Raw genomic sequence first — 27,066 nt, forward strand, 5'->3', positions numbered from 1 at the left:
AGGTAGAGCCTGAGCCAGCCAGACAACCAGGCGAGCGCCCCGCTAAGCGTCGCTGTTTCTGGGAGTACCGGCGCTCTCGAGAGTTGGCCACCAAGAAGAAGCTGGGCAGCAATGTCCACTGGTCCCTGTCCTGGAGCTCCAGCACCCTCCCCAGCACCCTGTACCGCCGAGAGGGTGAGAAGTGTTTCTAGACACTTAGACAGATTTTTGTTTTAATTGGTTTGTCTTTCCACATTCGACAAGGATGCAGCTATGAACTGAGAAGCTAACTGGCTAATTAACTGAAAATCACAGCTGTTAATGACAGCGGTGAAAGCAGAACCACGGCTCCACCAAAGCTCAGCAGCAGGAGTCTCTTCTTTCCTCTCAACTTAGACACCAGATAAGGCCTGTGTCCTACATGCAACTTTTATGTCAACCTTTGAAGGTTTTAGCATCTGATAAGTGAGTCTTACATCACCAGCTAAAGCATTAGCTTAGCTGGCCGTGATCTCAAGCATAAGACCTGATTTTACAGTCCATTAACCTGATCCACGCTAATGGCTGAAAGTCAGCAATGTTTTTAAAGCTAAGCCAAAGTGCAGCCACGTCATCTGAACCTTTCCGTTCACACGCCTCTACAGCGTTTGAATAAAAACAAGCATTTAGATGATGATTGGCTACTGTTGGTTAGTGTAAGCGGAAGGTTTAGATTTCTGTTATTCAGGGTTTATTGAGCATATAGCCAATAACTTTTAAAAACAACATATGAGTGCAGGAGTTTGTCTTTATTCGAACCGTTATTTATTTATTCATTCCTGCTCAAAATCCTGCATACATGCTAAAATATGTGCATACTGCTCTGTGAAATCTACCTTTGCACCTCAGCGACACATTTTGTTTTCCATTGACAGGTTTCTTGGGAAATCTTAGCTGGGTATTTCATCCATCCTCTTTTCAGTGTTGCTGGCGTTTATTTCAGCTTTTTTCTTGAGGGTTTTTATTTTCTTCTTCACACGGGTCTCCTTAATATCAAAGCCTTTTCAATGCTGTTTCGCACCAAACACATTTTAAGCATCAAAAAGGTGTCAAACGCCTCATCTTGGACCTTTGTGTTGATTGAAGTCAGGCGCACATTGAGAGTATTTGTGATGCTCGTCGAGTAGAGTGTGCAGATTCTTCTGATCTGCTTTGCTGACCTCTTGTGCACAATGGCAAATGCAGTGAAGAGAGAGGCTTTGCTTTATTTGCTGTGAGAAGTGGGAAAAAGCGGTGTTTTTAAAATAGAAAGTATACCTCAAAACGTCTTTGGCGCTGTCAATAAGGATCTGGATCCTATATTTAAATATTCTGTAGCTTTTTGAAGCAGCAGACCTCCATAAATCGGTGGAGGAGTTATCACTGGGAATCCAGCGTTAGCTCCCTCAGACCGGCCAGGCTCTTGGGGATTTCTCGTTGCTGTTTGCAGCAGATGGAAGACAATATAAGCATTTTTTAGAACCAGAATATAGATAATATATATATTTTTATGTAGGTATTTAACTTTTTCACTGTGGGCCAGTAACAAAATATTAAAATAGAATGATCAGAGCACATGTACTTTTCTCTCTAAATGAAAATATACAAACTCCTGTTTTTGTTTAAGTAAGGCTAGTAGAGCATAACACCTCTAAATAAATATATTCTTGTTTATTTTTGATGAGTAATGTTAACAGCTCTGCAGGGGCAGAGATCAAGGCCAGATCCATGATCAGCTTCTCTGATTGGTTTGTGTGTCTCATCAAGCTGCAATAGTTTTGATTTCTTCAACTGAAGCTTGTGATGCTTTGGACTAACTTGATCTGCATCGAGGCTTGGAAGTTAAAAACACTCTGTAGTGGATGCTCAAAACACTTCAGGATTTATGTCCACCACTAACCATGGACCAGCTGCCTTGATGCTCAAAGCATATTCGGTTGGAAAGTGGCATAATGTGAGCTTCCTTTATCTGTTCCAAAACCTATTTTAATGATTTTGAGATCATTGTTCCGGATAGAGTAGCCCCTTGTGTCCAAATATGAACCCATGGATCAAAAACTGTTCTTATTAGATGGAAGAAAATCCTCCCAGGGTTCAAAACCAGAGTGTGTGATGGACTGGTGACCTGTGCACAGTGGACCTCACCCATGGATGGATGGATGGATGGATGGATGGATGGATGGATGGATGGATGGATGGATGGATGGATGGATGAACAGACAATGGCTGGATGGATGGATGAACAGACAATGGATGGATGGATGGATGGATGGATGGATGAACAGAGGATGATGGATGGATGGATGGATGAACAGAGGATGGATGGATGGATGGATGGATGAACAGACAATGGATGGATGGATGGATGGATGAACAGACAATGGCTGGATGGATGGATGGACGAACAGACGATGGATGGATGGATGGATGAACAGACGATGGATGGATGGATGGATGGATGGATGAACAGACAATGGATGGATGGATGGATGGATGAACAGACAATGGATGGACGGATGGATGGATGAACAGAGGATGGATGGACGGATGGATGGATGGATGGATGGATGAACGGACAATGGATGGATGGATGGATGGATGGATGGATGAACAGACAATGGATGGATGGATGGATGGATGGATAGATAAACAGACGATGGATGGATGGATGGATGGATGGATAGATAAACAGACGATGGATGGATGGATGGATGGATGGATGGATGGATGGATAGATAAACAGACGATGGATGGATGGATGGATGGATAGATAAACAGACGATGGATGGATGGATGGATGGATGGATGGATGGATGGATGAACAGACAATGGCTGGATGGATGGATGGATGGATGAACAGACAATGGCTGGATGGATGGATGGATGGATGGATGAACAGACAATGACTAGATGGATGGATGGATGGATGGATGAACAGACAATGACTAGATGGATGGATGGATGGATGGATGAACAGACAATGACTAGATGGATGGATGGATGGATGGATGAACAGACAATGACTAGATGGATGGATGGATGGATGGATGAACAGACAATGGATGGATGGATGGATGGATGGATGGATGAACAGACAATGGATGGATGGATGGATGGATGAACAGCCAACGGCTGGATGGATGGATGAACAGACAATGGATGGATGGATGGATGGATGAACAGACAATGGATGGATGGATGGATGGATGAACAGACAATGGATGGATGGATGGATGGATGAACAGAGGATGGATGGATGGATGGATGAACAGAGGATGGATGGATGGATGGATGGATGGATGAACAGAGGATGGATGGATGGATGAACAGACGATGGATGGATGGATGAACAGAGGATGGATGGATGGATGAACAGAGGATGGATGGATGAACAGACAATGGATGGATGGATGGATGAACAGACGATGGATGGATGGATGGATGAACAGACGATGGATGGATGGATGAACAGACAATGGATGGATGGATGGATGAACAGAGGATGGATGGATGGATGGATGGATGAACAGACAATGACTGGATGGATGGATGAATGGATGAACAGACAATGGATGGATGGATGGATGGATGGATGGATGAATGGATGAACAGACAATGGATGGATGGATGGATGGATGAACACACAATGGATGGATGGATGAACAGACAATGGATGGATGGATGGATGAACAGACAATGGATGGATGGATGGATGAACAGACAATGGCTGGATGGATGAACAGACAATGGATTGATGGATGGATGGATGGATGAACAGAGGATGATGGATGGATGGATGGATGAACAGAGGATGGATGGATGGATGGATGAACAGACAATGGCTGGATGGATGGATGGATGGATGAACAGACGATGGATGGATGGATGGATGAACAGACAATGACTAGATGGATGGATGGATGGATGGATGAACAGACAATGACTAGATGGATGGATGGATGGATGGATGAACAGACGATGGATGGATGGATGGATGAACAGACGATGGATGGATGGATGGATGGATGAACAGACGATGGATGGATGGATGGATGGATGGATGAACAGAGGATGGATGGATGGATGGATGGATGAACAGAGGATGGATGGATGGATGAACAGAGGATGGATGGATGGATGAACAGACAATGGATGCATGGATGGATGGATGAACAGACAATGGATGGATGGATGGATGGATGAACAGAGGATGGATGGATGGATGGATGGATGGATGGATGAACAGAGGATGGATGGATGGATGGATGGATGAACAGATAATGGCTGGATGGATGGATGGATGGATGGATGGATGAACAGATAATGGCTGGATGGATGGATGGATGGATGAACAGATAATTGCTGGATGGATGGATGGATGGATGGATGAACAGACAATGGATGGATGGATGGATGGATGGATGAACAGACAATGGATGGATGGATGGATGGATGAACAGACAATGGATGGATGGATGGATGGATGGATGGATGGATGGATGGATGAACAGACAATGGATGGATGGATGGATGAACAGACAATGGATGGATGGATGGATGGATGAACAGACAATGGATGGATGGCTGAACAGACGATGGATGGATGGATGGATGGATGGATGGATGGATGGATGGATGGATGAACAGACGATGGATGGATGGATGGATGTATGAACAGAAAATGGATGGATGGATGGATGAACAGACAATGGATGGATGGATGAACAGATGATGGATGGATGGATGAATGGATGAACAGACGATAGATGGATGGATGGATGGATGAACAGACAATGGATGGATGGATGGATGGATGAACAGACAATGGCTGGCTGGATGGATGGATGGATGGATGGATGAACAGACAATGGCTGGATGGATGGATGGATGAACAGACGATGGATGGATGGATGGATGGATGGATGGATGGATGGATGAACAGACGATGGATGGATGGATGGATGAACAGACGATAAATGGATCGATGGATGGATGAACAGACGATAAATGGATGGATGAACAGACAATGGATGGATGGATGGATGGATGAACAGACAATGGATGGATGGATGGATGGATGAACAGACAATGGATGGATGGATGGATGGATGGATGAACAGACAATGGATGGACGGATGGATGGATGAACAGAGGATGGATGGACGGATGGATGGATGGATGGATGGATGGATGAACGGACAATGGATGGATGGATGGATGGATGGATGGATGAACGGACAATGGATGGATGGATGGATGGATGGATAGATAAACAGACGATGGATGGATGGATGGATGGATGGATAGATAAACAGACGATGGATGGATGGATGGATGGATGGATAGATAAACAGACGATGGATGGATGGATGGATGAACAGAGGATGGATGGACGGATGGATGGATGGATGGATGGATGGATGGATGGATAGATAAACAGACGATGGATGGATGGATGGATGGATGGATGGATGGATGGATGGATGGATGGATGGATAGATAAACAGACGATGGATGGATGGATGGATGGATGGATGGATGGATAGATAAACAGACGATGGATGGATGGATGGATAGATAAACAGACGATGGATGGATGGATGGATGGATAGATGGATGAACAGACGATGGATGGATGGATGGATGGATGGATAGATAAACAGACGATGGATGGATGGATGGATGGATGGATGGATGGATAGATGGATGAACAGACGATGGATGGATGGATGGATGAACAGACGATGGATGGATGGATGTTGGATGGATGAACAGAGGATGGATGGATGGATGGATGGATAGATGGATGGATGGATGGATGGATGGATGATAGCTACATCCAAGCCTGTCCTCCATTAAAGTCACTCGATGTTTGTTACCTGTTTGCTTTTAATAAAACGAAGTAAAAACGAGTAAAAACCCACCTGAGCTGGTAAACACAATAAGTCCTTTATTGAATCAGGATCAAGGACCATCTCCAATCTTTCAGAGGGCTTGAAATGGCCCCTGTGCCACATCTTGGACACAACTGTCCTAAGCTGACAGCTTTGTTGATGGGATGATGTAGATTGGTGACTAGCAGACATAGATAGTCGATGTTAGACGAATTATTCAAAAGCCTTAAGATCAGCTGAACGACATACATTGCTACTCTTTCCATTTACCATCTATTGTTATTGCTCTGTTTGATTTCCTATCAATTTTATATCACTCTAAAAATCACCCTAAAAATATCGGCAGCACATATCGGGTATCGGTCCGACTGATGTCAGTCAGTCTAACCGATCTCTAGTTTTGGTATGGCCAACAGAACATGATCCCAGAGCTGCATTAACGCTGATTTTGGAATGGATAAAGAAGGTAAACAGAATGACCTCCAGCCTCAGCTGTCTGTTTTTTTCACTGTTTCTACCTAAAAGAAAAGGTTCATGTTAAAGAACCAGCTAGTTTGAATGACCTGGACTAATTCTGCTGGGAAATGTAGTAAAATTAGAACCAAATTGGGCAAAAATATTGTTGTTGGCTACAAAGATAAGATGGTTTCTGTAAGTAAAATGGACCTAATGTTATAATATGAGCATCTTAATACTTTAACCTCTAAATAGATTTTATAATAAATGGAAATTTGTGCACATTTGTTTTGTTTTTTTATTAAAGGTATGTGTTGTAGCCTTGTTCATTCTGGAAGAGAAGTCGAAGTAAATAAATAATTGAAAGTCTAAAGTGAAACAGATTTCCATGATCCTTAGAGGTGGAAGTAAACTTCTGTCTGGTGCTGTAAAACCTTTTCAGGTCATGAGCTAATTTTACGGTCCTGTTTTCAGGTAAGAAAGGGCGCCGTAAAGCCCGCAAAACAGACGCCAGCGACCTGACACCCAACCCTCAGAAGCTCCATAACATCGGAGAGCAGCTGCAGAAGCTCAACGCTGCCATTAAGGGGATGGGTCCGGTCAACGACCTGCCGGCCGTAGCTCGAGCCCGATCCCGCAAGGAGAAGAACAAGCTGGCCTCCAGGTACCAGATCTTCCTCCCCATCCTACTGCTTTGATCATTTCAGTTTTTTTTGTTTTTATATTCTTTTAGTTTTTTTTAAGGCAAGGTGTGAATAAAAAAAAATAATAATCTCAATTCTCAAAATTAAGAAGAAAAGTATGTAGTTTTCAGATTAGTTTAGATATTTTCTTTCTGCTCAAACAGGCTCTAAATATAGCTTCTCTGGAAGACGATGAGGAAGGTGTATACAAAGGTTTTATTGAATCGATTCTCCTCCAGTTTTCCTTTAATCCTTTAAACTATCATGAGAAACTGGGTGGGAGTAGAAACAATGGCGAGATGCAGCATGACGGCTTTCCAGCTGAACATTAGGCAAGACGAAGGTTGCAGACAAGGTGTTAGATGCAGACGGACAGCCGGGTCAAACAAAGTTCATTTCTACTGTGAGGGAGGGGAAGAGGCTTTTATTTATTTATTTATCTAATATGGAAATCACTTATACGCTGGGTAAACCAGATGCAATGCTTGGGTGTGTTAGCACATGTACTAATGCTCAACACCAGTGCATCGGAGCCTTTAAAAAAAAGAAAATAATGCACAATACGGCATAAATAGATTACAAAGATTAGCATTAAAGCTAATTCATCTTTAAACATTGTGATGTGATCATCTCTGTCCTGACTTAAACCAGTATTTTAAACCTCTGTTTAATGTATTAAAATCGGTCTTTAGTTTCATGCCAATGGAGAGAAGCTGGACTGTCCAAAAGCATTGGGACAGTACTGTCCCTTCTGGCTCAACTGGATGATCTAAGAGGACCCTGAGGTCTGACAATAAGAGCATTAAACAGTGGTGATAAAGATAGTTCACACTTAAAAACTAGTTTTAGTGTACTAAACTTTACAGAGTAGATGAAAGTAAAAATACTTTGCTTCTTTATAGTGTCACAGTGATGTCATCTCTTTGGCTCATTTATCCAAAACCTTGATCGACTGATTATGCCATAAAATACCTGGCTTTAGTGTGGAGAGGGATGATGTAATGCAATATGAGAGATGTAGGAAAAAAAGGACAGAATTTGGAAACGGTAATAAAGATGCTGTGGATTCTGAGCTTATCTTGTTTTTTCACAGACGAACTAACACGCTGGCTTGAGACAAAATGTGGATTTTTATAAACTGCTTCGTTTCCTTCGCCTTTAACTGTCAGGGTTATTCCCTATAGGGGGGATCCCTTCTTTTTGTTAAAGTTAAATTGTAGTTTTCTGATCTCAGGTCAGAGCGACATAACCCTGACCGCCGCAGACCTTCCCTCTGGGGCTCTTCCTCAGTCATATCCGAGCCCAGATGTCCGATGCTTTCGGGCAGCTCAGTCTGAACACAGCAGGAACATCATGTCCAGGTCACTGACTGGTCGTTCCCAGCAAGAGTCCTCCACTCTTCAGGAACATTTCTTTAATATAGTAACTCCTGTCCATTGTTCATATTGTTCTTATGGTTTAAAGCATCTGTTTAACACAAACAAAGACTTCTGCTTGTTTGGTTTCCCAACCATTATGTTAGTATGTATGGAGCGTTGAAGGGTACAAAATTAAATAATGAAATAAATAAATGTAAAATGAACTAAATAAACCTTTCATTAAATGTCCCATTAAAGGGCTCATAGAATGATTCTATAGGGTATTTGGTGCTGGTCCTTAAGGTCTCTGAATAGGGTGTGTAACATTGGTTGGGCTGAAAATGGCATATTTGCTGTTCTATGAGCCCTAATGCATTCTGGTTAAAAGCCCTAGAATGAAACGACAGTTTTCTTCCTTTTATGGTATGCTCATGAATATTTAGATGAGCTGTGCGCTGATTGGTTGGTTTACAACAAGCAAAGCTGCTGAACAAAGATGCATCATAGCAACAAGCACTCACTCACTGAAACATCAAATTGTTGATATGGTAGGGTGACCAGACGTCCGCTTTTTCCAGGACATGTCCTACTTTTCATACCTAAATAAAATCTGGGGGGAATTTAAAAATCGTCCGGGATTTTGGTTGACTACAGTGCAGGACGTACTCTAAACACACCAGGCATTCGAACCGAGCTGTCAGCTCGGGGGCTGGTCCGGGAACCCTGGCGGATGGGGGCAGGGAGCCAGTGTGGGATGGACCGACCGAACCACACCCGGCGACAGTAGCCTGGATCAGGATTTTGAAAGCTGTCTTCGGTAAAATGCTTAGAGCAAATGAACAGCTGAGCATCAAACTCTGCAGGGATCTTCTGATATACAAAAATAATCCATGCCTGTCGAGTCTTCGGATCCTTGGGAACATTGTGAAAATGTCTTCACAGTCTGTATGTGAATGTATGTCAATTTCGGGATGTGACAAAAGTACAGGCCAGACCCAAACTAGGCAACATCCCTGAGTTAACATTAACTCGGGGCTTCGTTTGGATCTCTTTAAATAATTCAATGCAACACTCCTTTATCTAATACTTTAAACAATAAAATGTTCTATTTAATTATGAAATGTAAAGGTGTCCCATTATACTTAGTTTGATCTCATTTAACTAATTGGAGGGATATAGAGGCTGGATATTTTTCATGCAAGGTGCTATAAATAAATAAAATCAAAAACAAGGAAAAACCAGGCTTTGTTTGTGGTTCTCTCTATAAAACCTCAATATCCACACTATTTCTGACATTTTGAATTGAAAAAACTTCTTGGATGGGGAGAGAAATGTCTTCAAACTTGGAAACAAAGTCCAGTGGATTGTTTTTTTTTTTTTTACTTTTCTGAAATTCTATGGAAGCAGCTCTAATCCCACCCACTGAATTTGATGGGTGAAGATGACAGTTTCAATGATTTCATGATGAGTTTCCTTCTCACTCGTCTCTCGACTGAGAGATTGTGAGAGAGGTTTAAAGTGGGTGTTGTTGTGGAAAAGAGGAGATTTTGTTATCCTCTCCTCTCCAGTGGTTAGAGTGCCTCTAGTACTTTAAACTTCTGAAGTGTAAAATGTCCAAACCTGAAAGATCCTTGTGGTTGGTTCCTCAACTTAACAACCAAAATCTGAATGTGTTTAAGCCTAAATTATAAGCTCACCCTTTTCTTTTCCCACTGATGTTAGCTTATAATTATCTGCTGCTCGGTGCAGGTTGGTCAAATGTGTCTCTTTTCAGGAAAGACTGAAAAGAGAAAAGCGCAGAGCTAGCAGCTCCAGTGAGTGACTGTGTCTTAATTTCCTGGGTTTCAGGGCCTGCCGGCTGAAGAAGAAGGCTCAGCATGAAGCCAACAAGATCAAGCTGTGGGGGCTCAACCAGGAATATGGTCAGTACTGCTCCTCATTGTGTGTAAATTCAGTTCCTCTGGAGCTAAAGGAGCTTTTTAAATGGTTCTATATTTGTATTCAAAGCAAAGGCATATCTCTACACACAAATATATGGGAACACAGCATTCTGCTCCAAATCAAGCAGGAAAGAGAAATGATCTAGATTATCCTCACTACATGAACACCAGGCTTCAGTTTCTGCATGTTCTTCAACCTATTAACTAACCATTGCCCACCAGTGGGCCCTAGAGCGACTTTTAAAGGGTTAAAAAGCTTCATGTGTGAAACAAAAATGTTTGTCCTCACAATCATTGGACTAATATTCATTGCATAAGCATCAATTTTCTGAGAACTGCTTATTTCCCTTGAAGCATGGAATCAATAATCTTCTGGCAGCAGTGATCAGGAATCCCAGTGCAGCATGGTTTGACTACCAGGGTTTAACCACCCGGGTTTAACTACCAGGGTCTTACGACCAGATTTTAACTACCAGATTTTAACTACCAGAGTTTGACTACCAGAGTTTAACTATCAGAGTTTGACTACCAGGGTTTAACTACCAGGGTTTAGCTACCAGGGTTTAACTACCCCGGTTTAACTACCCAGGTTTAACTACCAGAGTTTAACTACCAGAGTTTAACTACCAGAGTTTGACTACCAGAGTTTAAATACAAGAGTTTAACTACCAGGGTTTAACTACCAGAGTTTGACTACTAGAGTTTAATTACCAGGGTTTAACTACCAGGGTTTAACTACCCAGGTTTAACTACCAGAGTTTGACTACCAGAGTTTAAATACAAGCGTTTAACTACCAGGGTTTGACTACCAGAGTTTAACTACCAGAGTTTGACTACCAGGGTTTAACTACCAGGGTTTAGCTACCAGGGTTTAACTACCCCGGTTTAACTACCCCGGTTTAACTACCCAGGTTTAACTACCCAGGTTTAACTACCCAGGTTTAACTACCAGAGTTTAACTACCAGAGTTTGACTACCAGAGTTTGACTACCAGGGTTTAACTACCAGGGTTTAACTACCAGGGTTTAGCTACCAGGGTTTAACTACCCCGGTTTAACTACCCGGTTTAACTACCAGAGTTTAACTACCCAGGTTTACCTACCAGAGTTTAACTACCAGGTTTTAGCTACCAGGGTTTAACTACCCGAGTTTAACTACCCAGGTTTAACTACCAGATTTTGACTACCAGAGTTTGACTACCAGCGTTTGACTACCAGGGTTTAACTACCAGGGTTTAGCTACCAGGGTTTAGCTACCAGGGTTTAACTACCCCGGTTTAACTACCAGAGTTTGACTACCAGGGTTTAACTACCAGGGTTTAGCTACCAGAGTTTAACTACCCTGATTTAACTACCCGGTTTAACTACCAGAGTTTAACAACCAAGGTTTAACTACCAGAGTTTAACTACCAGGTTTTAGCTACCAGGGTTTAACTACCCAGGTTTAATTACCAGAGTTTGACTACTAGAGTTTAATTACCAGGGTTTAACTACCAGGGTTTAACTACCAGGTTTTAGCTACCAGGGTATAACTACCCAGGTTTAACTACCAGAGTTTAAATACAAGCGTTTAATTACCAGGGTTTAACTACCAGGGTTTGACTACCAGAGTTTGACTACCAGAGTTTAACTACCCAGGTTTAACTACCCAGGTTTAACTACCAGAGTTTGACTACCAGAGTTTGACTACCAGAGTTTGACTACCAGAGTTTGACTACCAGAGTTTGACTACCAGAGTTTGACTACCAGAGTTTGACTACCAGAGTGTAACTACCAGAGTGTAACTACAAGAGTGTAACTACATGAGTGTAACTACAAGAGTGTAACTACAAGAGTGTAACTACAAGAGTGTAACTACAAGAGTGTAACTACAAGAGTGTAACTACCCAGGTTTACCTACCCAGGTTTAACTACCAGAGTTTGACTACAAGAGTGTAACTACAAGAGTGTAACTACAAGAGTGTAACTACAAGAGTGTGACTACAAGAGTGTGACTACAAGAGTGTAACTACAAGAGTGTGACTACAAGAGTGTGACTACAAGAGTGTGACTACCATGGTTTAACTACAAGAGTTTGACTACAAGAGTTTAACTACAGGGGTTAACTACCAGGGTTTAACTACCAGGGTTTAACTACCCAGGTTTAACTACCCCGGTTTAACTACCCCGGTTTAACTACCCCGGTTTAACTACCCAGGTTTAACTACCCAGGTTTAACTACCCAGGTTTAACTACCAGAGTTTAACTACCAGAGTTTGACTACCAGAGTTTGACTACCAGGGTTTAACTACCAGGGTTTAACTACCAGGGTTTAGCTACCAGGGTTTAACTACCCCGGTTTAACTACCCGGTTTAACTACCAGAGTTTAACTACCCAGGTTTACCTACCAGAGTTTAACTACCAGGTTTTAGCTACCAGGGTTTAACTACCCGAGTTTAACTACCCAGGTTTAACTACCAGATTTTAACTACCAGAGTTTGACTACCAGCGTTTGACTACCAGGGTTTAACTACCAGGGTTTAGCTACCAGGGTTTAGCTACCAGGGTTTAACTACCCCGGTTTAACTACCAGAGTTTGACTACCAGGGTTTAACTACCAGGGTTTAGCTACCAGAGTTTAACTACCCTGATTTAACTACCCGGTTTAACTACCAGAGTTTAACAACCAAGGTTTAACTACCAGAGTTTAACTACCAGGTTTTAGCTACCAGGGTTTAACTACCCAGGTTTAATTACCAGAGTTTGACTACCAGAGTTTGACTACTAGAGTTTAATTACCAGGGTTTAACTACCAGGGTTTAACTACCAGGTTTTAGCTACCAGGGTTTAACTACCCAGGTTTAACTACCAGAGTTTAAATACAAGCGTTTAACTACCAGGGTTTAACTACCAGGGTTTGACTACCAGGGTTTGACTACCAGAGTTTAACTACCCAGGTTTAACTACCCAGGTTTAACTACCAGAGTTTGACTACCAGAGTTTGACTACCAGAGTTTGACTACCAGAGTTTGACTACCAGAGTGTAACTACCAGAGTGTAACTACCAGAGTGTAACTACCAGAGTGTAACTACCAGAGTGTAACTACAAGAGTGTAACTACAAGAGTGTAACTACAAGAGTGTAACTACCCAGGTTTAACTACCAGAGTTTGACTACAAGAGTGTAACTACAAGAGTGTAACTACAAGAGTGTGACTACAAGAGTGTGACTACAAGAGTGTGACTACAAGAGTGTGACTACAAGAGTGTAACTACAAGAGTGTGACTACAAGAGTGTGACTACAAGAGTGTGACTACAAGAGTGTGACTACCATGGTTTAACTACAAGAGTTTGACTACAAGAGTTTAACTACAGGGGTTAACTACCAGGGTTTAACTACAGGGGTTAACTACCAGGGTTTAACTACAGGGGTTAACTATCACTGCTGCAGCAACAGAAAAGCTTCCCCACCTTCAAAATGAATCAAATGAAATGTTTTAAACAAACTTTAGATTTGTGAACTTAGTCCTCTTATAGCCAGAGCTAAAAATGAATTTCAAAACCATAAAATTTTAAATTGATAACTGGCTACAATTTTTAATCCAGTCAGTTTTCCTTTCTCTGAAACTGTTGCACTGAAATAACGACCTGATTACATCTTAAATCATTTATTCACCCAGTTTGGTTTGTTCCTCTGATTTCTGTCTACGTACTAAAATTAGATGTCTGCAGTGTGGAATCAGAAAAAGTATAGAAATAAATACATTATTCCATAGAGTAATGTAACCCCCGAACCCCCCACCCCGGGCTTTAATAAGGAACAGCATGTTTGATGTCACCCCACAAGTTCTGTATTGGATTAAGGTCTGGGATTGTGGCTGGCCTCTTTGTGGCTCTAATCTTGTTTGTCTGAAACCAAGATGCTGCTGGCTGACTGCTGTGTTTGGGATTATTCCCTCGCTGATCATCTTCCTCTAAAGCCAAATGCATCATGAGCTCTTTAAGTATTCAGATGTATGTGAACTTTTCCACAACCTAATAACATAATATGAGAATCGTTGGCATAGCATGATGCTTGAGCCACCGTGTATCAGTTTGGGATGTTTAAAAGGCAGGGGTTTGGAGGACATCTAAGAAGCAACCTGCCATTCATCATTACTTTAAAATGTTTCTATTTCAGATGCTTCAGAGGTTAGGGTTACACAGACAAAGAAGACAGGTGGTCTGAAAAGGGTGTGAAGGAAGCCATTTATGTTAAGAGAAAAAAAATCAACCTTAAACTGAGGGGTGGACTGAGGTTCCAGCTCTCAAACCCAACAACGCAGCGATAGAGTTGATTCCTTCCTTTCTATCATCTGAATTCTCATCTCCATCCAAGGGACCAAGACATTTCCCCTGGTCAGCCAGGCCAACAATGACCCTAACAACTCCGCTTTTCAGATGCATAGGCTAGTATGGGGTATTGCAGGCTAACAACGACTCCCTATTACTAAGGGGTGGACATGTTCTTCCGGTTCAATTTGCATGTTTTCTAAGTTTTTTTGGGCTACACTACAAAGCTTGGAACTATAAAGTTTCCTGGATGGGTAGCGAAACATCTTCAGACCTGGAAAACAAAGTCCAGTAGTTTGTTTTTTACCTTTTTTTGTTCCCTGGTTTTGTTTCTGGCATGGTGAAAAGATTTCCAAGGGTTTGGTGCCATTGCTCTGACAGTCTATTCCATACATTCAGTACCAATTAATATACAGTGGAAATAAGTTTAATGAATACTGAAATCTTTTTCTGTGGAGCTTTAGCTTCTAGTTGTTTGTTTGTACAGTAGACTGAGTGATTGTCTTTTAGTCAATGAGTCGATGCAATCAAATGGTTTTCCTTAGATAAAAAACTTTGAACCAATTTGACTGGATGATCTGGTGAATTGTAAAGTGCCTCGAGATGACGTGTTGTGAATTGGAGCTATAGAAATAAACTGAATTGAAACTTTCTCTCATCACCCGGGAGCTGATCATTAGATGCGTTTCCATCCAGCGCAGGGAGCTAACAGGTGATGCAAAGCGTAATGTCATCATATATTTATTTTACACCTGGCTATAGGAGGTAGACAGGGTCTCATTAAAAGAAAAAAAAGGCATTCAGTTATTATTTTTTAAAATAAGGCCTTAATTGGCATTAAAATTTATTAAATGTGGTTATTGTGGCATTTGAAATACAGTTAAAGAATACAGTTAAAAAACCTTTCTAAAACCAATTTCGCCAGATATTTTGTATCAGATATAACTGGTTTCACGTGTTTGCGTAAAAACTGCTTCCGGTTGATCGTAAAGCCGTATGTTCAAAAAAGAAGCTTGAGGCGGAGAAAAAGCCAGAGAATGGGAAATTGCAAAATTCAACAACACTGTCTGGAAAAGGAGGAATTTGGGACATGGCGAAGGACTTTGACGTGTTATATATATATATATATATATATATTAGGGGTGGAACGGTTCACAAAATCCATGGTACGGTTTCGTGGTCACGGTTTTCGGTTCGGTATATGTTGATTGTTAGCCTGACATGTTGGTCGTGTTGCTGTTAGCATAAACAAAACGTGTCACACAATGCTTGCACACTGTTTTTATCCAAAACTTTCTTTCCGCCGTCATCGTAGGTCACTCTAAATGCAAAGTGGTCCCATACAGCAGACCTATAAAGTGCTGCTGGCGCGTCTTCCAACTCCTGTTCTTTCCCACTCGCCATACCCACACAATTCTCCATAACAACTGATTTTTTCTGCTACGCTGCTTCGCTTCTTCTTCTTCTTCTTCTTCTTGTTTACTACTGGTGGTTGGCTTTGGTCGCAGTGCCGCCACCTTCTGCTCTGGAGTGTAAACGCTTCGCCTATGAGAAAAAGGAGCAGCGCATGAACCGAACGCAACACACGCGAATCGAACCGAGACAGTCGAACCGAACGCTTCGGACGGTTTTCATAAACTGTTCCATCCCTTATATATATATATATATATACATATATTACTTGTTGATGGCACTAAAATTATTTATAAAAGCATTAAAAAGCATTACATTAGAGTTACTCATTCCTGTATAAATCCTGGTAGAGATGGCAGACTACAATACAGCCGAATGGATCTTAAATGTAACAAATATCCACAGCACAAACATCTGATGCATCGTCTTACATTTATATAACACCTCCAGCCACTAGTTGGCAGCACACCACCTTAAGAATCTGTTATGCACCAGCTGTAGCAAAGCAACAAGCAAGTTTATATTGTCTTTCTAAATGTATCAGGACAAATTGTATTGTGACACGTCTGACACTGCCGAAACTATTCACGCAATGTGATGGAGTGAGGCAAGTAGCACTGCGTTTATCATGTGCTACTAGTGATGCTACATTCTGCACCATCCAGAGATCTGATAAAGAAATCCGATAGAATGTCAGCAGTAGAAACAGCTGATCAGTTATATGTGGAAAATCACATCAGAACTTAATAATCAAATGTGTTTCTATCGCAATGTTTTTTGCAATTTTATTTTTTTTGTACTTTTATAAGCGGCATGGATGACATCTTTGTGCTTTGAGTCCATTGGAGAATGAACCACCTCAATGGCTGAAATCCTCCTGCTGTTAATATAAGAGATCCTCATTCAGTTAATTATTCTGTGGTGCTGAATGAGCCGCATGTTACTCTGTTAAACCTGCTTGCTTGTAAATGATTCCCCAGTAAATTATATTCAGCTCACCAAGCTGCTTTTATTGCTGTTAAATTCTAAGCAGGACTTCAGTTTTTCTTACATCAATCCTGATGAATATTGACTCTTAGCTTCCTCCTGGAATAAAGTGCCTCCCTATAATCCTTTACTCTGCGTGCGGTTGCAGTAATGCAGACAGACACACTCAGACATCCCCGCAAAGCCTCACATCCACAGTGATCCTCTGACACGCAGAGCGGTAGTTGGGCCGACGGATCCGGAGCATTCCTGGGTGAACTAATGAAATCCGAAGCCAGAGAAGCCATCTGTTTTCCGAGGGCCTGTTTAGGAAGATCCAGTCTGTGCAGAAAGCTGATAGTAACAGGACCTGTTAAGTGTGGTGTAAACCTGAGAAGTGTGACTTCACCTCTTTCCTGTTAATCAACACCTCTTCTCTGCCTAGTTTCCCATCCGCCCCCTCTTCTTCCTGCCGCTGCCCTGCATCTCATTTAGTTAAGCTGTTTTTAAGCCTAACCACCTTTTAGGTCTCTTTGTGTTATTGTTTTCCTCTCATTTAAAAGCATTCCCCTCATTCCTGATCTCTGTCCAGCGTTGCATTGCGACAGATGCTTGGTGTTTCTGGTAGAGGGCTTAAACCAAACAGCTAAACCTCACATCTTTTCTCTGCTTCCTTTGCCTCTTTAAAATTACCTTCTGTTTTTTTCCAGTTTGCCTCTAGTCAACAGTTGTCTTTCCAATGTGGCTTTTGTAGAAAGAACACCTAAAACATGTGTGTAGATTTAACAGCCAACTATGCAAGCACTTGGAAGCGTACAATTTCTATCTGTAAATGTGCATATATATACAGGACTGTCTCAGAAAATTAGAATATTGTGATAAAGTTCTTTAGTTTCTGTAACGCAATTAAAAATCATGAAATGTCATACATTCTGGATTCATTACAAATCAACTGAAATATCGCAAGACTTTTATTGTTTTAATATAGCTGATTATGGCGTACAGCTGAAGAAAACTCAAAAATCCTATCTCAAAATATTAGAAAATTTCCTCAGACCAAGTAAAAAAAAAAAATTATAACAGCAAAACAAAATCAAACATTTGCAAATGTCCATTAATGCACTCAGTACTTGGTTGGGAATCCTTTTGCACAGATTACTGCATCAATGCGGCGTGGCATGGAGGCAATCAGCCTGTGGCATTGCTGAGGTGTTATGGATGCCCAGGATGCTTCAATAGCAGCCTTTAGCTCATTTGCATCGTTGGGTCTGGTGTCTTTCAGCTTCTTCTTCACAATACCCCACAAATTCTCTATGGGGTTCAGGTCAGGGGAATTGGCAGGCAGATCAAGGACAGTAATGCCATGGTCAGTACACCAGTTACTGGTGGTTTTGGCAGTGTGGGCAGGTGCCAGATCATGCTGGAAATTGAAATCATCATCTCCATAGTGCTCTAAAATCTCTTGGTACACAGCTGCATTTACTCTGGACTTGATGAAACACACTGGACCAACACCAGCAGCTGACATGGCTCCCCAAACCATCGCCCACTGTGGGAACTTCACACTGGATTTCAAGCAACTTGGATTTTGCGCCTCTCCAGCCTCTCTCCAGACTCTGGCGCCTTGACTACCAAATGACATACAAAACTTGCTTTCATCTGAAAAGAGGACTTTGGACCACTCTACTGTCCAGTGCTTCTTTTCCATAGCCCAAGTCAGACGCTTCTTCCGTTGTCTTGAGTTCAGAAGTGGCTTGACAATGGGAATACGGCTATTGTAGCCCATTTCCCGGACACGTCTGTGAACAGTGGCTTTTGATACCTGGACTCCAGCTTCAGTCCACTGTCTTTGAAGCTCCCCCACATTCTGGAAGCGGCTGTTCTTCACAATGCTGTTAAGGCTGCGGTCACCTCTCTTGGTTGTGAAGCGTTTCCTGCCACATTTCCCCCTTCCAACACACTTTTTGTGAATGTGCTTTGAAACTGCACTCTGTGAACAGCCTGCTCTTTGAGAAATTTATTTTTGTCTTACCCTCCTGATGGAGGGTGTCAATGATGGTCTTCTGGACATCAGTCACAATCAGCAGTGTTCCCCATACTTGTGATTTAGTTTACTGAACCAAGCTGAGTGTTTTTCAAGGCTCAGGAAACCCTTACAGGTGTTTCGAGTTAATTAGACGATTCAAGTGATTAGTTGAATAGCCTACTAGTATACTTTTTCACGATATTCTAATATTTTGAGATAGGATTTTTGAGTTTTCTTCAGCTGTACGCCATAATCAGCTATATTAAAACAATAAAAGTCTTGCGATATTTCAGTTGATTTGTAATGAATCCAGAATGTATGACATTTCATGATTTTTAATTGCGTTACAGAAAATAAAGAACTTTATCACAATATTCTAATTTTCTGAGACAGTCCTGTGTATATATATATATAGTAATCACTTCATCTGGACCAAAATGAAGAGCAAGTTAATGAAGTGGTTTAGACAGATAAACCAGTAACAAGAGACATAGAAATGAACTGAGGGCCTGACGAATACTGACAAACGAATGAAAACTCTTCCACATGACAAGAGACAAGATTAGATGTAACAGCAACGATTTGTTGTTTTAGCTGTGTATCCAGACCGAGACGGCATTTTGGGAAAGCATAAACCATTATTTTTCAGAACTGGGTCCCAGAATAAAAAAAACAAAACCAAAAAACAACAGATATTACCGGCTTCATGTCTGAGAGTTTTCATGCAGGCTACTTTTTTTATGACGACATTGTAGCTCAATCTATCTATTTAACCAAGCATTGTCTCCGCATGTGCAGTGGTTTGTAGTCATCCTGTGATAGTGTCACAACGCCACCAAGGTACCTGGCATGTGGACTACAGCGCTGTCATTGTTGGTCTTTGTGTGTACCTGGCCTATGAACGTTCACCTTAATCACTATATAGCTTAGGCTTGCCCCGATCCGATCCACGTATCGGATCGGGACGCCGATATTGGCAAAAAAATGCGTATCGGCAAAGCATGTAAAATGCCGATCCAGACTGCCGATCCAGTTTTTAAAAAAAAAATCTGATCCGTATTTTCCAGTTTCGCCGATTGAAACGATCCATTCCACTATTTTGCGCCAGTGTTTCCTTGTTTTGCATTTTTATTAAAACTTTTACTTTTATTAAAACAGTAATACTTGCAACTTTAACTGTTTACGGTTTTACTTATCACTGTGCAATTTCAGATTGCTATTCATAATTTTGTCCAGTTTGTGTTTATCTCTTAATAAACAGGTAAGTTTATTGTTACCAAGCATTGTGTTTTATTCAATCTCACCTAATTTAGCTGGCTAGATGTTATCAAGAGTACTAAAACCCTTTCCAACATGAGTCTTACAACTAAGGCTAAATACTTTAACTTAAACTTAAATACATGCTCGGATAGGCTGGTATCGGCCAGTATCGGTATCGGATCGGAAGTCCAAAAACAATATCGGTATCGGATCGGAAGTGCAAAAACCTGGATCGGGACATCTCTAATATAGCTGTTACATCATTCTATACGAGTGTCCAATCGTCTAGTGGATGAAAAAGTAGTCGACTCGAGATTTCCCACAATGCACCTTGAAAAGTAGTAATCATCAATGATCACTAGACGAGCAGTTATATACCAGAATGCTTTGCGAGGAGAGCTCTCCTTGTAAAGCATCATGGGATTTGAGGTGCCAGCAATAAATAACAAAGATGGCAGAAGATCCGCGCGGTGGAGACAGAGTTACGTCACCAATGGGGAGCAAAAATAGTGATCATCTGTCCGGTCAGTTAACTGAGTTCACTATATAATCTCCGCTCTATATAGTGATTGAGGGATTTAGGGGTTCGGGCAGACAGTAGGACAAAACCCATAACTAAAGGGTAAAACAGGTGCAAATAGCAGAACAATTAAGGAAACACAGGTGCATAGAAATAACAAATTTAAAGGAAAAATCCGGCCAGTAAGGAATAATCACTGGATCATTATCTATACCTAAAACTAATAAGTTCGAGGTGATTAAATGAATTTAGCGTTAATCAGTAAAAAAAATAAAATAAAAACAATCATTTTCGTCATGATCACTGAGTCTGGGAGCGGCCATTTTTGCCCAAATATGGTAACCCCTCCCTCCTGCCATCTTCCTGCAGTGACATCACGGTGCGGTAAGCCTAGCGCCATTCCCCCAGCTTTACAGGCAAAATCAATGGGAACTACTAGACACATCTGCAATCAACAACAATTATTGAAGATTTCCAGAGGACTTCACCATTGAAATTCACCAGAGCTATAGTGAAACTGACAATGCCCACGTGCATGGCAGCTGGATGTTGGAATACATCGGGTAAAAGTGGGAAAAAAAATAGTTATTCCACCTTTCTGATTCCTGATCCTCCACGGACGGGTTGGTCGTTGAATTGCCAACTTGAAGAGGGAGGATTTGCCATCGAACTTCTGGCCAGAGAAAAAACTCGTAATATGTAGTCAACATTTGGAAGAAGAATGTTTTCAAGATGACTTGGATAATAGCGCGTTGTGACAAACACCAGATACAGAACTTGGACTTGATTAACAGCCGATACCGATACCGTGACGTCTCAAACCAGTAGGTGGCAGTAGTGTTCTTTGACAAACATGGATGTCTCCAGTAAAGCACATTTAAATGAAAATTACTCTTAATTAAAACACGTCATTTATTGAGTGTGCATAACGTTAGAGGTAGAACTAACAGATTCTGCAGCGTGGGAGAATAGAGATAGAATGAAGCAGAATGATGAAATAAGGGTCCCTATGTCCTCCAGCAGTCTAAGCCTGTAGCAGCATAACTTTATAGATAGCTCAGGATAACCTGAGCTACTCTAACTAAAAGCTTTATCAAAAAGGAAAAAGCAGGAGAGCACAGAGAGGAGCATGAACTCTTGTAGGGATGTATAGAGGGCCTCAATGTTTTGATTCTGCACACTTGAAACTTCCAAAATGAGCTTGAAGAGCAGTTTCTACGAGTATTTATTATGCGTATGGACTTTTAGGAGTCTCCAGCCAGTCTCCAGTTTGTTCCACTGGGACTATTTGAATTGTCTGGTATGGAAAATTAAAACATCCTATTCTGATTCTGGTCAGTGAAATCACCAAATAGCAGTTGCTAGAAAGTTCTCAGTAACCACAACACTCTTCAGTGGGGAAGTCGTTGCCACAGGAAGTGGTGTCATATGTAGCTTTCTTTTAAGATCAGTAAAGTGTTGAGACGAATTCAGAGGAAAATGAAAGCTTTAGGAAGGTGTTTAAACAGAAACAATCATTTCTAGGTAGGTTTGTTGGCTTTTTGTTCAGGCTGCGGTAACTGTGTGAAAAGGAGCAGGAAGGTTTCAGAAGCATGAGGAGTTTAAGCTGTCTTTAGCATCATAGTTAGCTTATTAACCGCCATTCATGTTCCTTGAGATAATTTAGTGCGGCCCCCAACCTTAACTTAAAAATGATGCACACTTGGCCCCCAGGCCAGGCAGCTTTTTATCTTTTCAGGGTATTTTACTGTGAAATTAAAGTAATTTTTAACAGCAACACAAAGCAGGTTTCTTCTTTTAACCATTCCATCTGCTCTTAGTTTAATCTTATATTAAACAGAACCTGAAACATTTAGCAGCTTTGACTCAAAGCAGATTTTAGCAGACCTGTTAGATAAACTTTGTCAAACGAAGCAAAAGGTTCTTTGAATTCAGAGAATAAACACATATATATGTATATATACCAAATATGTATATATACCAAACCAAACATTGTCTTTTGTGGGCCTTTCATTAATAAGGAATTTGAGAATATAAAAAAAAAAATTATTGTCCAGGTTTAGTTTATTTATAAGAAAAAACTACATTTATAATTCATAAAATGTGACTCAGAGAATTTTAAAGTTGACAGCTTTTGGCCATCATTCCACCGCAAAGACCACACCTTTACCTGAGATGCCAACGTTTCCCACCCGAGCGTCTTCCATGTCAGGCCGAGATTGATAGCTTAGTATCTGCCCTCTGATATCTGCTGAGGTCAACTTCAGTTCATTTCGCCCCTTCGCCAGTTTTAGGAACTTTTTTCTAAAAATAATCTCTGTCAGCTCAACTGGGTAATCCTGATCGGCGTCTTGGTGCTGGGAACCCCAGCCAGAATAATGAACTCTAATCATTTCAGGCTTCATGTGGATTTGATGTGCTTTTTAGAGTCTTTGAAAGCTACTTGTCTTCATCTTGACCATCCTTCCCTTTAGAGGCTTGATTTAGCTTTCCTTCCTACTTTGCAGAAAACCTTTTGGGGGCCTTGCTACGGATTAAAGAGGTGATCCGCCGGCGGGTGGAGAGCAGTGAGGAGGAAGATGGAGACGAACGTGGGATGACCCAACGTCTTGAAGACATCCTTAAAGAGTCCAGCGGTGAGACAGAAAGCTTTTAACTGACCTGGCAAATATTATTGAAAGCAAAAAAAAAAAGTTTCAAAAGGAAAATTATAAGAAATTTATTTTTAAATTAAGAAAAAGGTTTGAGAGTAATTTGTAATATATATGCAAAAGTTCATCCAATATTATATATTTATGGTTTGCTTTGTTAAGACATCCATCATCCATCCATCCATCCATCATCCATCCATCATAATCCATCCATCCATCATCCATCCATCCTTCATCCATCCATCCATCCATCCTAATCCATCCATCCATCATAATCCATCCATCCATCCATCATAATCCATCCATCCATCCATCCATCCTTCATCCATCCATCCATCCATCCTTCATCCATCCATCCATCCTTCATCCATCCATCCATCCATCCATCATAATCCATCCATCATCCATCATAATCCATCCATCATCCATCCATCCATCCATCCATCATAATCCATCCATCCTTCATCCATCCATCCATCCATCCATCCATCCATCCATCCATCATAATCCATCCATCCATCCATCATAATCCATCCATCCATCCTTCATCCATTCATCCATCCATCATAATCCATCCATCCATCCTTCATCCATTCATCCATCCATCATAATCCATCCATCCATCCTTCATCCATTCATCCATCCATCATAATCCATCCATCCTTCATCCATCCATCCATCCATCCATCATAATCCATCCATCCTTCGTCCATCCATCATAATCCATCCATCCTTCATCCATCCATCCATCCATCCATCATAATCCATCCATCCTTCATCCATCCATCCATCCATCCATCATAATCCATCCATCCTTCATCCATCCATCCATCCATCCATCCATCCATCATCCATCCATCTCCATCCATCCATCATCCATCCATCCATCTCCATCCATCCTTCATCCATCCATCCATCCATCCTTCATCCATTCATCCATCCATCATAATCCATCCATCATCCATCATAATCCATCCATCATCCATCCATCCATCCATCCATCATAATCCATCCATCCTTCATCCATCCTTCATCCATCCATCCATCCATCCATCATAATCCATCCATCCATCCTTCATCCATTCATCCATCCATCCATCCATCCTTCATCCATTCATCCATCCATCCTTCATCCATCCATCCATCCATCCATCCATCCATCCATCATAATCCATCCATCCTTCGTCCATCCATCCATCCATCATCCATCCATCTCCATCCATCCATCTCCATCCATCCATCATCCATCCATCCATCCATCCATCCATCATAATCCATCCATCCATCATAATCCATCCATCCTTCATCCATCCTTCATCCATCCATCATAATCCTTCCATCCATCCATATCCATCCATCCATCTCCATCCATCCATCATCCATCCATCCATCCATCATAATCCATCCATCCTTCATCCATCCATCCATCCATCATAATCCATCCATCCATCCATCCATCCATCCATCCATCCATCCATCCATCCATCCATCCATCCATCCATCCATCCATCCATCCATCCATCCATCCATCAAAAATAAACTTCTGTTAATCACTTCACCCTGTCCAATTATTAGTCCAATCACCAATGGGTAAAGTAACTATTTATTGTAGCCATAATTCAGTGCTCTATCAGGCTAAGTTTCAGTTTTATAATTTCATTCCTGGTTCCTCGTTTGTTGTCATTTGCCAAATGTAGGTCCCTTAGTCGCTGGGCGGACGAAAGACTTTGTGCAAAGGATTCTGGATGCCAGCGCGAGTGGTCAGAACCAGCGAAAGGAGGCGGTGCAGACCGGATGTCAGACCACGGGTTAAAGCACCCGGCACCTGTTGGCTCTCCCATCCCAGCACCACCTATCTACCTGGCCAAGCTTTCTACACCTCAGCTGCTCTCCCGTCGTGCACATCAGAGCGAGAGCGTGAGCGGAAGTCAGTGCGGGAGCAGGTTTCCGCCCTGCTCCTGGTTCCCTACCGTCGGCTCTCCTTCAGCAGCAGCCGTGTTCAGCACCCTGTCGCTGCAGGCTGCACCACAAACACCACCAGGCTAGAGCTGCTGCTGATGTCTCTACTGTGTTCAGTCCGTGTGTGTGTGTCTGTGTGTGTGCGTGTGCGTAACATACTGTATGAGAGTGTATAGTGCTCCTCCTCCCCTCTGTGCTGTATTGTATCCCATCGTGCCTATGAATAGACATTGCACTGTTTTGTAGATGGTTGTAGTTGTTGGCAGGGGCCCGGTAGTGAGCCGAGGGCGAGGGGGCATCTGAGGACAGAGGAAGTTTTAAAAACAAGAAAGAGGGAGGAGCCCGGTGTGGGAAAACAAAGAAGTAGATGTGTTCTCTCCTTCCTCCAGGCTCCCATGCAGTCGCTGCATCGGGCGCCGTCCTGCGTGTTAAAACACGAGACCCGCCCGATGAACGACTCACAGTAAACGGACACAAAGGCCCCTTTGTTAAAGAAGCCTAAACCCTCTCCCCCCCGTTTCTTTCTGATCATCTCCACCCATCAAAATGAAACCAAGGCGTAAAAACGAAAGTGAAAACGGCACCTTAGACCAAACTGACCAAAGACAAGTGAACTACTGTAACACTCCAATATCACCACCGCCTATGTTAAAGAAAAAGAAACAAAAAAACCTTTGATTGTTGTCATGGTTGCTGTAACTACAGTATCACCGTGCAGCTGAGGGGAAGCCTGAAACTCCACCAGTTTTTCTGCTTTGGCTTCAATGTATGGAGTTAATTTTGTTCCAATTTTTGTTGGAAGCAGAGAAAATATTTTGTAAATTGAAATTTGAAAGAAAATTAAAAGCAGAAATGAAATCTTTGAAAAACGTTGGTTTTGAAAGTAAGTTTGCTGTCTCTCAGATTTTTCTTTTCAAATTTATGTTTCAGATTTTGTTTTGTTTTTTTGCACAGATTTTAGATTTTCTCTATAATTTTTTAAAATATTAAGTTTTACAAATGTTTTTAGTTTTAAATTCCGTTTTTCAGATCACAATCTCTTCACTTTAAGCCCAAAACAAACACATTGACCAATAAAAATGCTGTTGTTAACACTCAGCACACTAATAGAAAAGCATCATTACTCCTCACTCCAGAAAATGTAATCTATAAAACACGATTTGAAAAGATAGAAATTTGAACAACTCAAAATGGAAAAATGTTATTTTTAATATAACATCCGTAAAAAAAAATTTGGAAAAGATTCCCTTTGGAAAAAAAACAAAACATGAAATATAAAATTTAAGATAAAATTTTGAAAAACAAAAATCTGAGAAAACAGCAAAGTTTTCATTTCTGGATTGCATTTTTAAATTACATTTAAAAAAATATGTTTCTTTGCTCACAACAATAATGAACCAAAATTCACGCCGTACATTTAGACTCATAAACGGGGATAAAAAGTTTCCGGGATGCCCTCCTCCCGCCCTCCGCTCGCCCCCTGACCTTATTATGTAGCGCAACTTCCTGAACTGCAATGACCAATAGAGGAAAACACTCGTAGATCTAGATGCAAATAAGTCTCTATTTTTGGCTTCTGTGGATGTTCTGATTCTGTTGTGCTTTGGATGATGCAGCAGCCCACCAAGTGGG

At 41.5% G+C, this 27,066-nt stretch overlaps 1 protein-coding gene across 1 annotated transcript; it reads left to right on the plus strand.

Moving 5' to 3' along the window:
- On the plus strand, positions 1 to 26,367 carry LOC119773778 (CREB3 regulatory factor-like; the record flags this gene model as incomplete). The annotated part of the gene is made up of 5 exons (XM_038270910.1): positions 1 to 174; positions 6,822 to 7,011; positions 10,237 to 10,310; positions 23,332 to 23,460; positions 25,173 to 26,367. Coding segments are annotated over 5 exons (683 nt in total), but the record flags the coding sequence as incomplete, so codon positions are not given.
- Positions 26,368 to 27,066: the final 699 nt, after the last annotated feature.

This window comes from Cyprinodon tularosa, unplaced genomic scaffold (assembly GCF_016077235.1).
Source record: "Cyprinodon tularosa strain WSP-4 unplaced genomic scaffold, ASM1607723v1 ctg783, whole genome shotgun sequence".
NCBI lineage: Eukaryota > Metazoa > Chordata > Actinopteri > Cyprinodontiformes > Cyprinodontidae > Cyprinodon > Cyprinodon tularosa.